The following is a 14,174-nucleotide window of genomic DNA, read 5'->3' as shown; positions in this document are numbered from 1 at the left end:
CTCTGGTGGTCCGGTAGGAGACTATGCCCCAGGTCACCACTCTCCCTTCATCTTAAACCCCAAAATGAGGTAGGGAGATGCCCCTGGTAGCCAATGGAGCAAGGCCTGAGTGGAGCTGAGACAACCTCCCGTCTGGAGTCTTGGAGCCTAACATCTAGCACAGCCTAGCTGGGTTGCAGTTAAAATGAGCGTTAGGTTATTTTTGTTTTAAGCCTCTGTATTTTAGCATGGTTTATCATGCAACATTATTGAGGCAATAACTGACTCATAAACTAGGAGTTATTTGATTGTGCTGCTTCGAGATGGTAGGTCATTCAGGCTCCAGCTTGGGTGGCCAATTTGGGGCCCTGTGACCTAGTGAACAAGCAGAGAGAACTGCAGATATCTCTTGCTCCTTTCTTCACCAGAGTTTCTTGGGGACTGATTTTTAAGTGATCCAGAAGGAGGGAACTGGCTCTTAGTCAAATGAGTGGCTTGTCTTTTTTCCCAATGTCCTTCGACATTATTTTTTTGCAGACTACAATTTTGTAACAAGGAGGACCAATATCTTGAGTAAATTGTGTTGATAAGTGTAAGGAAGGACTGTGTAGTGACAGAATGAAAAGTGGTACTGGATATAAGTGTTCATAATAAATTCAAATTGGTATTCTTACAACATAGTCACAATGTAAAATGAGAATGAAGTGAAAGCTATTCAACTTGAAATCTATTAAGGTTGTTAAATGCTCAGAGACTTTTGTGAAAAATGCAGTGTGTCCCTGACTGCAGATGTAGAGATGGACTTTCTGGAAGTTCATGAAAACGGGAAGAGTCTACATTGACCAGTGGGCCTGTTGGTTAGCTGAAAGCACCGTCAATGAGCTAGATGGAATCTTAAAGTCTTCTTGCTGTAAGGACAAGATTTTTCTCCTTGAAATAGTTTGTATCACTCTTCTGGTGAACCACTCAGTGTATTTATTCTTTTTATGAAATGTTAAAACAGCAAAATCTATGTGTTCATATGTAAGAATTCAGATGTTCTTTGAGGTTGTGAAACAGTAGGATAATCAAGACAAAAGAGAGTGTGCAGTAGAATTTTAGGGACTGTAGGATCCTTTTAGCTGCAAATGTAAGAAAGCCAGATCAAACTTGTCTAAATGATGAAGGGAGTATACTAGCTCATGTAACTGAAAAGTCCAGAAAAGGTCAATCTTGAAGAAGGGCTGGACCTGGTGTGCCAACATCAATCAGATCCTGTTTTGGTTCCCGCTACTAGGCTCCATTTTCACAGTGCTGGTGCATCCTAAGGCTGGCTGTCCTTGGGGTGAAAGTTAGTAGTAGGTAACAACTAGGGCTACATGGTTCACAGGGCTCTAAATCACACTTAGTAGGGGAAAGAGAGCACACATTTTGAGGCAGCTATCACCAAAGAAAAATAAAATTTCTTCCCAGAAGTCCCTGAGAAATGTCTGCTTTCATCTCATTTGCCTGAATTTGATCACGCGCTCACCCTCGAACTAATCCTCGTGACTAATGGACTAGGAAGTGCTGGTTGATTAAGGCCACACTGGGTCCACCTGAATGGGAAGAGGAAAGGGAACTGTCAGGCCAGTGCTGGTCACCGGGGCCACCACGGTGAGTCCTGCGCTCAGGAAGTCCACAGTCCGCTGGGGGAGGTGTCAGACAGACAGACAGATAGTTACAATACAGTGAGATCAGAAGGGGGCAGCCACTGATGTTCTCCCAAAGATTCCCCACGGGAGGTCCTGGCCTAGATCTAAAATAATGAATAGGAGTTTAGTGGACAAGAGAGAAGGAGAGAAGGAAAGAATTTGGGGTAGAGAAACATCATGTTATAAAAAAGCAGTTTTACTGGAAAGCCTGAAGTAACAACCAGTATAGAAGAACCTTCTTAAGTAAAAATTGGCAAGATAACCATAAGAATTATAAGGAAAGACGTAAAAACTGGCAAAGAAACCTTCCTCCCCAGATCTTGTGGCTAACTTCCCAAGATTATTGGAATGTTGGGCTAAGAAATCTCAGAGCACCCTCCAGTGAGTGATATAATGCCCTTCAAAATGAACACAGTGAGTTCAGCTCGCTTATTAGGATTTATACGCTTCTGGACGGAAAGGACTGTCTCTATTCAGTTTTTTCTCTAAGATTCTTAGCTTTATACTAAGTACCAAAGATGCTTTCTGAATCCTGCCCAAAGACGAGAGGTGTGTGAGATTTTAAAAATAAACCTCCCCAAGGACTTACAGAATCTTGACTTACGTAGCTGGACATGGGTGGTACTACAGAGACCAGGTCGTTTGGTGGTAAAAACAAAACAAAACAAACTTGGAAACATTAAAAACAAACAAACAAACAAATTTTTAAAGCCCAGAAAACCCCACACCAAACCCTCAAGCTCCAAGTCCTCCTTTTCTTCCCGGAGGCAGGAACACATCAGTGTTGGTGTGGGGACAGATGTCGGACTGTCCGGTGTCTATGACCTATTTGTTCAGGGCCATTTTTGGTTTTCAGTCTTGATATTCAGGAGTGTCGGGGAGGACTACTCTATAATTTTGCTGCTACTGCACAGTATGGTCTGAGAACGAATCAGCCAGATCACTGGGTACCAGGTGGCTAAAGAAAGTCAGCCCAGGATCTATTTGTCTCATTGTGGGGCACTGCCATCAACTTACAATCTTCTTCACTCTTGAGCTCTCTGATTCCATCTCCTCGCCATGGCTGCATTGATCTTCTGCCTAAAACTTCTCAAGTCTTCCCATTGCTCTTAGAATGAGGTCCGAAACCTTCACCACAATCTACAAAGCATTGCATGATCTGGCCCTGCCCCCTCCCTGACACCTCAGGCTGCAGGAAGCTTCAGTGCCCTGGCATTCTTTCCTTCCCTCAAAGAAACCAGTCCTCCGATCTCAGCTCCCCTGCTGGAGTGCTCTCCCCCTGCTCCCACCTCTCGTTACCTGCTGCTGGCTCCCGGTCCTCAGCTTCCCTCCTCGTGCTTCCTCTGACTGGCCTCTCTGCTTGCTTGACTCTCACCCGGTTGCTCAGTCCTCATTCTGCTCTTCTCCAGCCAGCCTCCAGTGTCCTGTAGCACCCCGAGTCTCCTCCTTTATGGCAATGTGACCCAGTCACAAGATTTAATACATTAGACTCTGTATGAAGCATAGACATTGATTAGATGCCTGGATTCAGATCCTGGTTTCATCACCAGTTGAGAAGTCACATGACTACTTTGACCCTCAGTTTCCTCATCCATAAGTTGGGGCTATGAATATTGACTTTATAGAATTGCTGGAAGAATTCGCTGAGAATCTGAACATGTAGACTACAGTATCAGGCACTGTAGGCTGTCAATAAATGTTCCTAGGAAACTTGGTGCATATTTAAGACTCCACTGTCTAATGTTCATATGTGTACATGGGCACGTGTGTATATATAAACGTGGGCTTTGGAGCGACATCTAGGTTCAACAGCTGGTGCCACTGCTTATTAACCAAGTGATGTGAGAAAATCCATTCAGCTTCTCTGAGCCTCAAAGTCCACATCTACGAAGATGGCAATAACATTAATACCTCCCAGGGTTGCTATGAGGATCAAATGAGTTCATATATGAAAATGTTTTATAAACCTTGGAGTTAAAAAAATTGTAATCTAACTTTTTGTAATTGTGTGTTGTTCTCTCAGTGTTTCATCCAGGTAATCTTTGCCTCTGCAGCAAGACTCAAAGTCCCCTTGGCTGGACCCATGATGACGTTTAACACTGGCCTCAGCACAGAGATGACATCCAATAAGAATATGCTGAAAATCAAACCCACAATGAGATACCACCTCACATCTGTTAAAATGGCTATTATCAAAAAGACAAGCAATAACAAGTGTTGGTGAGGATGTGGAGAAAAGGGAACACTTGTGCACCGTTGGTGGGAATGTAAATTGGTGCAGCCACTATGAAAAGAGATGGAAGCTCCTCAATAAATTAAAAATAGAACTACCATATGATCCAGCAATCTCACTTCTGGGTGTATATCCAAAGGAAATGAAATCAGGATCTCATAGAGATATCTGTACCCCTGTGTTCGTTGCAGCATTATTGACAATTGCCCAGATATGAATAAACAAAATGTGATACACATACGCACACACACACACACACACACAGAGGAATATTATTCAACGATACAAAAGAAGGAAATCCTGCCTTTTACAATAACATGGATGGACCCTGAGGGCATTATGCTAAGTGAAATAAGTCAGAAAGACAAAGACAAATGCTATATGATTTCACTTATATGTGGAAGCTAAACAAGCTGAACTCATAGAAACAGAGACTAGAAGAGCGGTTGCCAGGGGCTTGGGTGGGGGAGATAGAGGTATATTGGTCAAAGAGTACAAACTTCTAGGTGTAAGACTAGTAAGTTCTGGGGATCTAATGTACAGCATGGTGACTATAATTAACAATACTGTATTATATACTTGAAAGTTGTTAAGAGAGTAGATCTCAAATGTTATCACCACAAAACAATGGTAATCAAGTGAGGGGATGGAGGTGTTAACTAACCTTATTGTGGTAATCATTTTGCAGTGTATCAAATTATCATGTTGTGCATCTTAAACTTACATATGTTATATGTGAACAAAGTTTCAATAAGACTGGAAAAAGAAAAAAGAATTTATTGATGTTGTGAGCAATGGACATGGAGATGTGCCATCCAGACCTTTCAAGGAAGACTTGCTGCCCTGCTTTAGGGGGTGGTCAGCAGCCCCCTCCAGCTGTCAGCTCCCTCTGGTCGGCCTTGGGTGAATCCTGCCAGACCTCATGCCTTCCCAGGGTGAGCTTGCTTCTGGTGACTGAGCCAGGCAGAGTATAAAGGCTGACATGGGACAACTTGTTGACATGGGACAACTGACAGGCTATTTTTACCTCTCAAAGCTCCGGGTAGGGCAGGCTGAGTCTGTTGGACCCCGTAGCTGCTCTGCCTCTCCCTCCTCCTGCCTTCCACAGGCACTGATCCCCAGGGTGTTTCCTAATGGCACCGTGCATGGTAAACTCCTCTCAGAGTGTGCATCGCAGAGAACCCAACTTGTGACATACGGGTCCAATAGATTTCACCCCTGGAAGCCTTCATGGACATGACTGCACGTGATTTGTCTGTGCATTTGAATTTAGGATTATCCCTGTTGTCATTGCTTAAGCAACAAAACAAAAGAAAACACGTGGTTTCTGTCATGGCTACTCTGCCCTTTCACTGAGAAGGGAGTACCCATCATGTGGAATCAGTGGCTCATGGAATGCCATGTTGTGAGGTGTGTTAAGCATCATTATTAGGATGCTATGTAGGAGGCGGTTGGTTTCTAATGGCAGGGACAGTTGAAGAGCTTAGTCTATATTCTCTTAGCTCTATTGACCTTGATGGAATTATTTTCCTGCAAGAAAGAGGTAATTCCAACCCCGCATAAGCTGGTTTCAGAATAGAAAAATAATTGAGATCTTTCTTCAATTTATTTAACAAAGCCAGGGTAACCTAAATACCAAAATCTGATAAACACCGTATGAAGACAAGAAAAGTGTAAAGCAAATCTAGCAGCATTTTTAATTTTTTAATTTTTTTAATTTTTATTTTTTTTAAATTTTTTGTTTATATCTAGCAGCATTTTAAAAGAATAAGCCTGATGACCACCAGGGTTCCTTGGAGAGGCAGCGTTGTGTCCGGAAAGGGCTTGGGCTCTGAGTAAGGCTGCCAGGGTTCAAACTCCAACTGTGCTTCTTTCCAGTGTTAGGACCTTGGGTTTGCTGTGTCACCTGTGTAAGCACTGGTTTCCTCTGTGAAATGGGACTGATGATGGGACCCACTTCCTAGGGCTTCTGTCAAGTTTAAGAAGGTGAGTCTTGTAGAGCACTCACAGTAGTATCTGCAAATGGGGCCTGGAGACACGTGCCATTTGACCAGCATCAAAGGCAGCCGTGCCATGTAGTCCAGACAATTACCTTTAATAGAAGTCTTTACTTTTACCACTTTATTGGGAAACCAGGATCTTTTGTAGAGCCTTCTCTGATTTGGAACATGAGGAACAAATAGGAAATGCTGGACTCTTCTTACGTTTTGTCAGCTTTTCCCTTTGGGTATACATAACACTATTCTCAACCTAAGAAATCTCTTCACAGAATTCCATCCTGTGGCTCTCAGCATGGCATTAGCACGCCGGTGGCACCGGGCCACCCAGTCTGTGGCCTCATGTGCTCATACTAGTTGGAAAGGTTGTCTGAATATGTGTGAAGCACCATCCCGTCTCTAACAGTAAAGCATCGCGTTTCTGCTCAGGGCTTGTCGCAGAAGTCACTGGTGCATCTCTCTCGTGTTGTTCAATAGAGATCTCTCTGAGGCTGCAGGTCACTGTTTTAAGTATCAGAGAAAGGGAAGGCCCAGGAACTATTGCCCAAAGCCAGGATATTTGGCCAGAGGGAAGTCTCTTGTCTCTTTATGTTCATAGTGTTAGACCTGGCATGGCAGACCCAGCCATGGGCTTAATTTAATCAGAGCGTAAGAGGAAGAGAAAGGAAGCAAAGTCAAAAAGAACAATCAGCTAAAAAAACATTTGAACTCACTTTTGGGGAAGGATATTCCACAAAGAGGAGAAGAATGTCGTTCTATGCAGGTGTCGCCCTGAGCTCCAAAGGTTGACAGACAGAGCAGCGTCCCCTTGGGAGCGAGAGGGTCATGCTCTATGGCTCTGACCGCTATGTGGTACCTCAGGCCTGCTGCCGGGAAAAGAGCAAGTCATTGCGGGATGGGGAAGTGGGGGGGCTGGGGATGAGGGGGCGACAGACTCCGGGTGAGGGGGGCGGCGACAGGGAGGCGGGTCTGTAGGCTGCATAAAGACAAGGGAGCGGCCACAGAGGCTCAAGCCGCCTTTGCCTCAGTTCAGAGGAGTCCCCCGTCCAGAGGTGATGGCATTGAGCTCCCTGCAGCTGTCATAGCTGTGGATGCCAGGTGCCCAGGCTGAGCCAGTGTCCCAGGCCAGGGGCCCAAGGGCTGCTGTGCAAGAGAAGAGGTGTGAAGGAAAGCACTGGTAAATAGCCACACTTTCTATTTACTTAAAATTGCTTTGAAAGGAACGCAAAATCTGACCTAATCTACTTTTGGAAGAGAGCTAGTTGAATATTTAAACAGCTTGATATGATGTTTAATATAATAATGTAATTCGTTGCTATGTTTCATATAGAACTAGACCTAATTAACAGATGATTACAGTTCAATAAATACTTATTATTGATGATGAGAATGGTGACAGAAATTTTAACTCTGTCTCAAGATGTGCTCTGAGTTTGGAGAGCAAAGGATTTTTGACCATAAATCACGGGAGAGAAATTGGGCAACAAAGGAGTGACTATCTTGCTCTAGTATTTGGTAAATTTAAATCCCTTGTTTCTTCATGGTATGCTTATGTGGAACTTATAAAACTGTCTATTAATCAGACTTTATGGAATTTCAAATGCGGAATTCAGGAAAAATACTTATTGAGGGAAAAACAGTATCCTGTGTGCCTCAATTTTAATGTGAATGTGCAGCCTAAATTTATGAATTGAAGACAATAACTTTTTATATGTCATTATGCTCAAGCTAACAGATCACCTTGGTTACAATCTTAGTTACAACATAGAGACTGAATTGTAGTGGACTTTAGAAGTGTGAGGACAAATGTTAAGAAGGCACCTGTCTGTCTCTCTTAAAAGAATGTGGGCCTGGATATCTTTCAGAAATCTGAGCTCACTTGAGGAAAACGCAGTGCAGTAGCCTTAGGAATGTGAAAATCAGGAGACTGGGAGAGATTTTGTAGGTTGTGAGTTGGGGACACTTTTGAGAATGAAGTTGGGCACCAGGACAACAAGGACAAAAAGCAAAATTGTGGGCACACTGAGATGTGTGATCAATCCACTAAGAGGTACATAAAAGAATGGACCTCAAAGGAAGGAGGACAGAGGAGGCTGGTGGCAATTCTAAGCCTGCCTGTGGGAGAGACACTATTCCAGGGATCAGGGATACAAGGCAGCCTGGGGCATGCCGACTTTACCCCATGCGTTGAGTCCATTCATCCCCATTCTTAGGCTTTGCTTGCTTTTAGCACACTGCTGTACTTCTTTGGTAGAGTCTTAACCTCCCTGGGTCATGAATTAACACCTGTGTTACAGCAAATTTGCTGCCAGAAGAGGAGCAATGAATACTTCATTTCATCTGCATTTCTTGGATCTCAACCTGAATGCCACAAAGGGCAACCTTTCGGAATCAAATGTCAAGGACAAGTTTTTGCTGTGTGAAGAGATGGGCATCGCTATGGAGGTGCTTCTGACTCTGGGTCTCATCAGCCTCCTAGAGAACATCTTGGTCATAGGCACCATAGTGAAGAACAAGAACTTGCACTCTCCCATGTATTTCTTTGTGTGCAGTTTAGCAGTAGCTGACATGCTGGGGTGAGCGTGTCCAACGCCTGGGAGACCATCACCATATGCTTAATAAATAATAAGCACCTGGTGATAGCAGATACCTTTGTGCGTCACATTGACAACTTGTTCGACTCTATGATCTGCATTTCCGTGGTGGCCTCCATGTGCAGTTTGCTGGCCATTGCAGTGGATAGGTACTTCACCATCTTCTATGCCCTGCGCTACCACCACATCATGACAGTGAAGCGTTGCAGGATGATCATTGCGTGCATCTGACCTTTTGCACAGGCTGCGGTATTGTTTTCATCATTTACTACAAATCCACTTATGTCATCATTTGCCTCATCTCCATGTTCTTCACTATGTTGTTCTTCATGGTGTCTCTGTATATCCACATGTTCCTCCTGGCACGGACTCACGTCAAGCAGATAGCAGCTCTGTCTAGATCCAGTTCTGTGCGGCAAAGGACCAGCATGAAAGGGGCTGTCACCCTGACCATGCTGCTAGGCATTTTCATCGTGTGCTGGGCTGTGTTCTTTCTCCATCTCATTTTGATGATTTCTTGCCCTCAGAACCTCTATTGTTCCTGCTTTATGTCTCACTTCAATATGTACCTCATACTCATCATGTGTAATTCTGTGATCGATCCTCTGATATATGCCTTATGCAGCCAAGAGATGCGGAAGACCTTTAAAGAGATTATTTGTTGCCATGGCTTCAGAATGGCCTGTAGGTTCCCTAGCAGGTATTAAACAGGAAGTTCTTCTCTCTGCCTCTCTCTTTTCTCCTTCCTTTACCTTATGACAAAGTCAGGTACAGCCAAGGCGTAAGCAAGAATACTAGAAATCAAAACCGTGCATTCCCTTTATCTTCTTTCCATCTCGAACTTGTGCTTAAGATGCACTCTGTTGTTGTTTTGTTTGTCCTGTGGCAGTTGTTGGGTCAGACGTGCACATGCCGCTTATCCATTTTGGGACTGTTCTGTGACAATTTCTTACTGTCCTGTTTCCTCCTACTTTTTCTCCTGCTCCCACCCATTTATGGGGGTCTCGTCCATCCTCCATCTATTAAGTGTGTGCTCAGGGAAGGTAAAACATCCTGGGTGCAGGTCTAAGCGTGATGAAGAGCTGACAGTAATGGAAAGAAAAGCTGTGTACGTCTACATCATGTCTGATTGCTTTCTCTCCGCAAAAGCAGTTCCATAACTTTGCTTGATGCTCCTGGGAGTTGTGCATGTGTTTTGGGGCAGAATAGAGTGGTCAAATTCTTTCCCTTTGACATTTCCTGTCCATTTGTTATAGGATGTCTCTACAGCTCTCCTTTCCTGAACTGTTGGTTTTATGGCTTTTGTCCATAATTGTCCAATGATGGAATTTCCTTAATTTCACTCCTGTCAATCATGTTTTTGCACCTACCCAGCCATAAACCTTCATGCTCCAAACCTTGCCTCATGTGGTGTGAAAGTCTCTGTGACTCTTTCTTACTGTCTTACTCTGACTCAGTCCAGGGTTTCCAAGTGAGTGTTTGGGGGCATGTCAGGGGCTCTAGGCGCCCCTGTGCTGCATGTAGCACATGCCCATAGCCAAGCTATCTTTGATCTTCTCAGACGGGGTCTGTCTTGGAGTCTGAAACTCCACTGCTGTACACATTGCACATCGCAGTCTGACTCCAGCAGCCAGAGAAGGTCAGGTGCCCGTCTCTAACCCTGGGAGTCCCGTCTTCTGCAATGTAGAATGGAGTGAGAAAATCCGAGTTCAGGTCCTGACTCTGCCGTTAACAGGTGATGTCTCCTTAATCATCTCATTTCAGGTTCCACATCTGCGCTGACCTCACAGGATGGTCATGAGAACTGCGTGAGAAAATGTGAGAACACCTTGAAAACTTGTAAAGCATCATAGGGGTTGGCTATTTATTTTAAAGAAATGTTGCAGGTGGGACAAACACTAGGCGAGGATGCAGGGGGCAGTGATCAGAGCAGTGGCCAGGAAACCAGGAGGCCTGCTGCACCACAGAGCACCTATGTGACTTTGGCTATGTCTCTAACCTCTCGGTCCCAGTGTTCTTATCTGCAGTGAGGGGCTTGGTCCTTACAGCTCTCGTGTTCTATTCTATTATTTTTGGTGTTAATATCTTCTCTTTTGTTTTGGATATTCATGTCTAGACCATTCCCAATGAAGGACAAATTGTAAATAAAGAAGTGGACCGTTAGGGTCACACAATGATGAGCTGTTGAAACCTATTGGGGCAGAGGAACTTCCTGGGTGGATGTAGTACACAAAAGTAACTTATAGACGTGACCCCCACCCTTGGTAGCTCAGAGTCCAGAAAAAAATGATGCTGGCATAAGCAGGAAAGTGCATAAGACATCCAAATCTTTGGAAAATGGCAAATTAGCAGGTTGTTGACAACTGAGGTGTGAAGGGGCAGCTAGCCCTTCAAATGTTTCCTGTTCCTTTTAGCTGAACTGTCTGGTATGTATCCATGAATGTGACTGATCTTTGTAATTATGATGGGAAACTGCAGTCTGTGTTTACATGGGATGTCTCAGGAACCTAGCTTCTGTGAAAGGTGGCCTCTTGGCTGTCCTGCTCATCTCTGTGGCCCTGTTGCCTACAGCAGTTTCTGGTACAAAGTAGATACTAGATGTTTGTTATTGTTGCTTAGCAAATGTGCATTTAATCTGCTGCCCAAGAGCAGATTGCCCAATAGCAATCACTGAGTGCTACCTGAGGTCACTAGGGTTCAGACCCTATGAGTAGAATCAAACTTTGGTCCTTGTGGTTTACATTGATTCTATCTGGGAATTCAGTTCACATTAGGCTCACTCTCTCTCTGGGTGCTTCATGACTTCAGACAAGATCTGACCTTTAATAAAGGTCTTTAGGGAAATGCTCAAATGTCTTTTAATCTCTATATAAATTGTGTAGAAATAACTCAAGTGTTCAGATGTGTCTTCATTTGGAAGGAATACATGTATACAGTGACTTGGGAAATACCTGTAAATGAATCAACCCCTGGAATCCCAATGCAAAGTCCCCTAAACAAAAAAATCTATTTAACTGTTGTATGGCATTGTATATTAACTCCTTCTGTTTCTGTAGGAACTTTATTTGATGTAAAAATATGTGTTCAAAGAAATGGTTAATGAAATGGAAAGACTGGACCACCCATTTGAACTAGTCATTCTTATGTGTGATAGTCAGAGTGGTTTTGATCTTCCTGCCAATTTGTCAGCAGCTGCTGCAAAATGAGAAGGTATATTCATTGGTCGATTGTGATAAAGTTTCCTTGACAGTATTTGTCACCTGTAGGATGGCCATTTCTCAGTTCAAAATGATTTAACTCCTGAAAATAAAATAAAATTGTACACTTGACATTATATACTGTTGAAAAGTCTGTCTCTTAGTAAAAAAGTAAGTATTTTGGGGATATCACCTATTAGTACTCAGTGCGGGGCTAGAAGCAGGGGCCATTAGAGAACGTCTGCCATCGAAGAGCGTATGGGGCATGAATTATTTCAAGACGAGAATATTTCAAGATACATGGAAACATTGTCCACAATTCAAGGTGCTACGTATAATTAAATAAGAATTTATGAGGCACAGACTATACATGTTATAAAATGAGGGCTGTGACACTCTCCCATGGTTGTAATGGCAATTCTGACTGGTAGGTGCAGGGTATGTCGGAAATTTGGGGTGAGAGAATAACTTTGAAATGGTAGGTAGTGTCTACATCAGATCCAGATGTGGCTCCTCTTGATCTGGAGACCCATAACTAAAAGGACAACTTATCTGATACCTTCTCCCAAGCTGATGAATAATGGTGGAAAAGGGGACCACACAACACTCCCATTCAGTAACAGGAAGGATAGGATCTATGGCATAACACTTCCAGGGCTCAAAAGCAACCTGTGGCCAGTGCTACCACATTGGACAGTGCAGATCCAGACCTATTGCCTAAGCTTGCTGTATATTTCTCCTTTTTTCTCCCATCACTTTTTCTTTCTCTCACCTTAGTTCTATATGCTTTGAGTCTATCAAGCTTTGAGAGAGAGTCATGCTTTTAGTTTCTTTTCTCTGAGCCATTTGTCCAATTGAAAGGATTCACTGGATCATTTTGATACATCTTTATTGGACTTTACTCTGAGATGGCTTCCTTAATTCACTCAGAGGATTTTCGAGGATGGTGAAAGCTGTCCTCTTGATTTGATCCTAGCGCCAAATCTGAGTTTTATTTGGTTTATGTTATTCAACTTTCTTAATTTTACCTTTTTCTTACCGGGTTGAGAAGAGCTGTCTCTTCCCACTCGGAGGTCACTAACTCTGGATTCTCTTGAATTTTTTTTCAGGTGGTTTCAAATGTATCAGTAAAGAATCCTATTTATTTATTTATAAACTTGTGGTGAAATACATATAACAAAATTTTCCACCTTAGCAATTTTTAAGTCTACAGTTCAGTGGCATTAAGTGCATTCACATTATCGGGCTACCATCTTGAATTCCTTTTACTCTTGCATAGCTCATCTCTTTCTTATGGTATCTCATTAAATGCAGCCAACAGTAACCAACATACACTATTGATGTCCTGTTTTCTGACCTTTCCCTGTACAATTGTATATGTTATCCACCAGGCAAGCTCTTTTTGTTTCCACCACATAACACGCATTGCCATTCTTCCTTGCTCTCTGTGCACCCATTTTAGGTTTTGATTCAGCCATTTTTAAGTAACAATTTCTGTACTTGTCAGGGTAGTCTAGACCAGTGCCTCTCAAACTTGAATAGCCATAAGAAACACGAGGAGAGCTTGTTAAAATGTGGATTCAGGGGGCGAGCCCGGTGGCATAGTGGTTAAGTTCTCACGCTCCTCTTCGGCGGCTCAGGATTCACAGGTTTGGATCTTGGGCGCGGACCTACACACTGCTCATCAAGCCATGCCGTGGCAGAGTCTCAAGTACAAAATAGAGGAAGATTGGCACAGATGTTAGCTCAGCAACAATCTTCCTCGAGCAAGAAGAGGAATATTGGCAACAGATATTAGCTCAGGGCCAATCTTCCTCACCAAAAAAAAACAAAAACAAAAACTGTGGATTCAGATCTGGTGGGTTCGGATCAGAAGCTGGGAGTTTACAGTTCTTAATAAGCTCCCAGATGTTGTTGGTCCGAGGATCCCATTTTGAGAACCAAAGTTATCCTGTAGAAACAATCATGACTTAACAAACATTTATTTTTCCATCATGTTACAGGCTCAATACAAATTAGCAGGGAGTCTTGTTGTAGTTACTCAGGAACCCAGGAGGATAGAGGCCCCATCCTGACATATACTTGCATGTGAGTTTCTATTTCCACTCACATTTCCATTGTCAAAATAAATTCCATGATATAACATCAAAGTGAGCTGGGGAGGAAATCAATCCTACTATGTACCTGGAAGGAGGTGAACTGGACATTGGAAAATAGCACCTACTGTGTGCTCAGCATGATGCCAAGAGTGTTGCCATTCTATGTCTTTGTCCTCAAGGAGCTAACAGGCCAAGAACCATTATAATAGTCATATGTGTGGGAAAGTACATGTCACGTAGTTAAAAATGAACTTGTGTGGCATGATGTAATATTGTGATTTATACAGCACGCATTTGGTCTTTGTCCCCATTCCTGGCACAGAGCTCCTCAAACCCTTGGAATTTTCTAAGTGATGAGAGCTATAAAAGTGTCTTTTGTTATGTTAATAATGTGACTTTTTG

The 14,174-nt window shown here is 43.2% G+C and overlaps 1 protein-coding gene across 1 annotated transcript; it reads left to right on the top strand.

The window, feature by feature from the left end:
- The first annotated feature begins 8,204 nt into the window (after positions 1-8,204).
- On the top strand, positions 8,205-9,330 carry MC5R (melanocortin 5 receptor). The gene is given in 3 exon segments (XM_058556554.1): positions 8,205-8,456; positions 8,459-8,702; positions 8,705-9,330. Coding segments are annotated over 3 exon segments (975 nt in total). The 3' UTR covers positions 9,184-9,330.
- Positions 9,331-14,174: the final 4,844 nt, after the last annotated feature.

This window comes from Diceros bicornis, chromosome 16 (assembly GCF_020826845.1).
Source record: "Diceros bicornis minor isolate mBicDic1 chromosome 16, mDicBic1.mat.cur, whole genome shotgun sequence".
Classification (NCBI taxonomy): domain Eukaryota; kingdom Metazoa; phylum Chordata; class Mammalia; order Perissodactyla; family Rhinocerotidae; genus Diceros; species Diceros bicornis.
The sequence above is the reverse complement of the archived record's forward strand: the minus strand, read 5'-3'. Positions and strand labels throughout refer to the sequence as shown.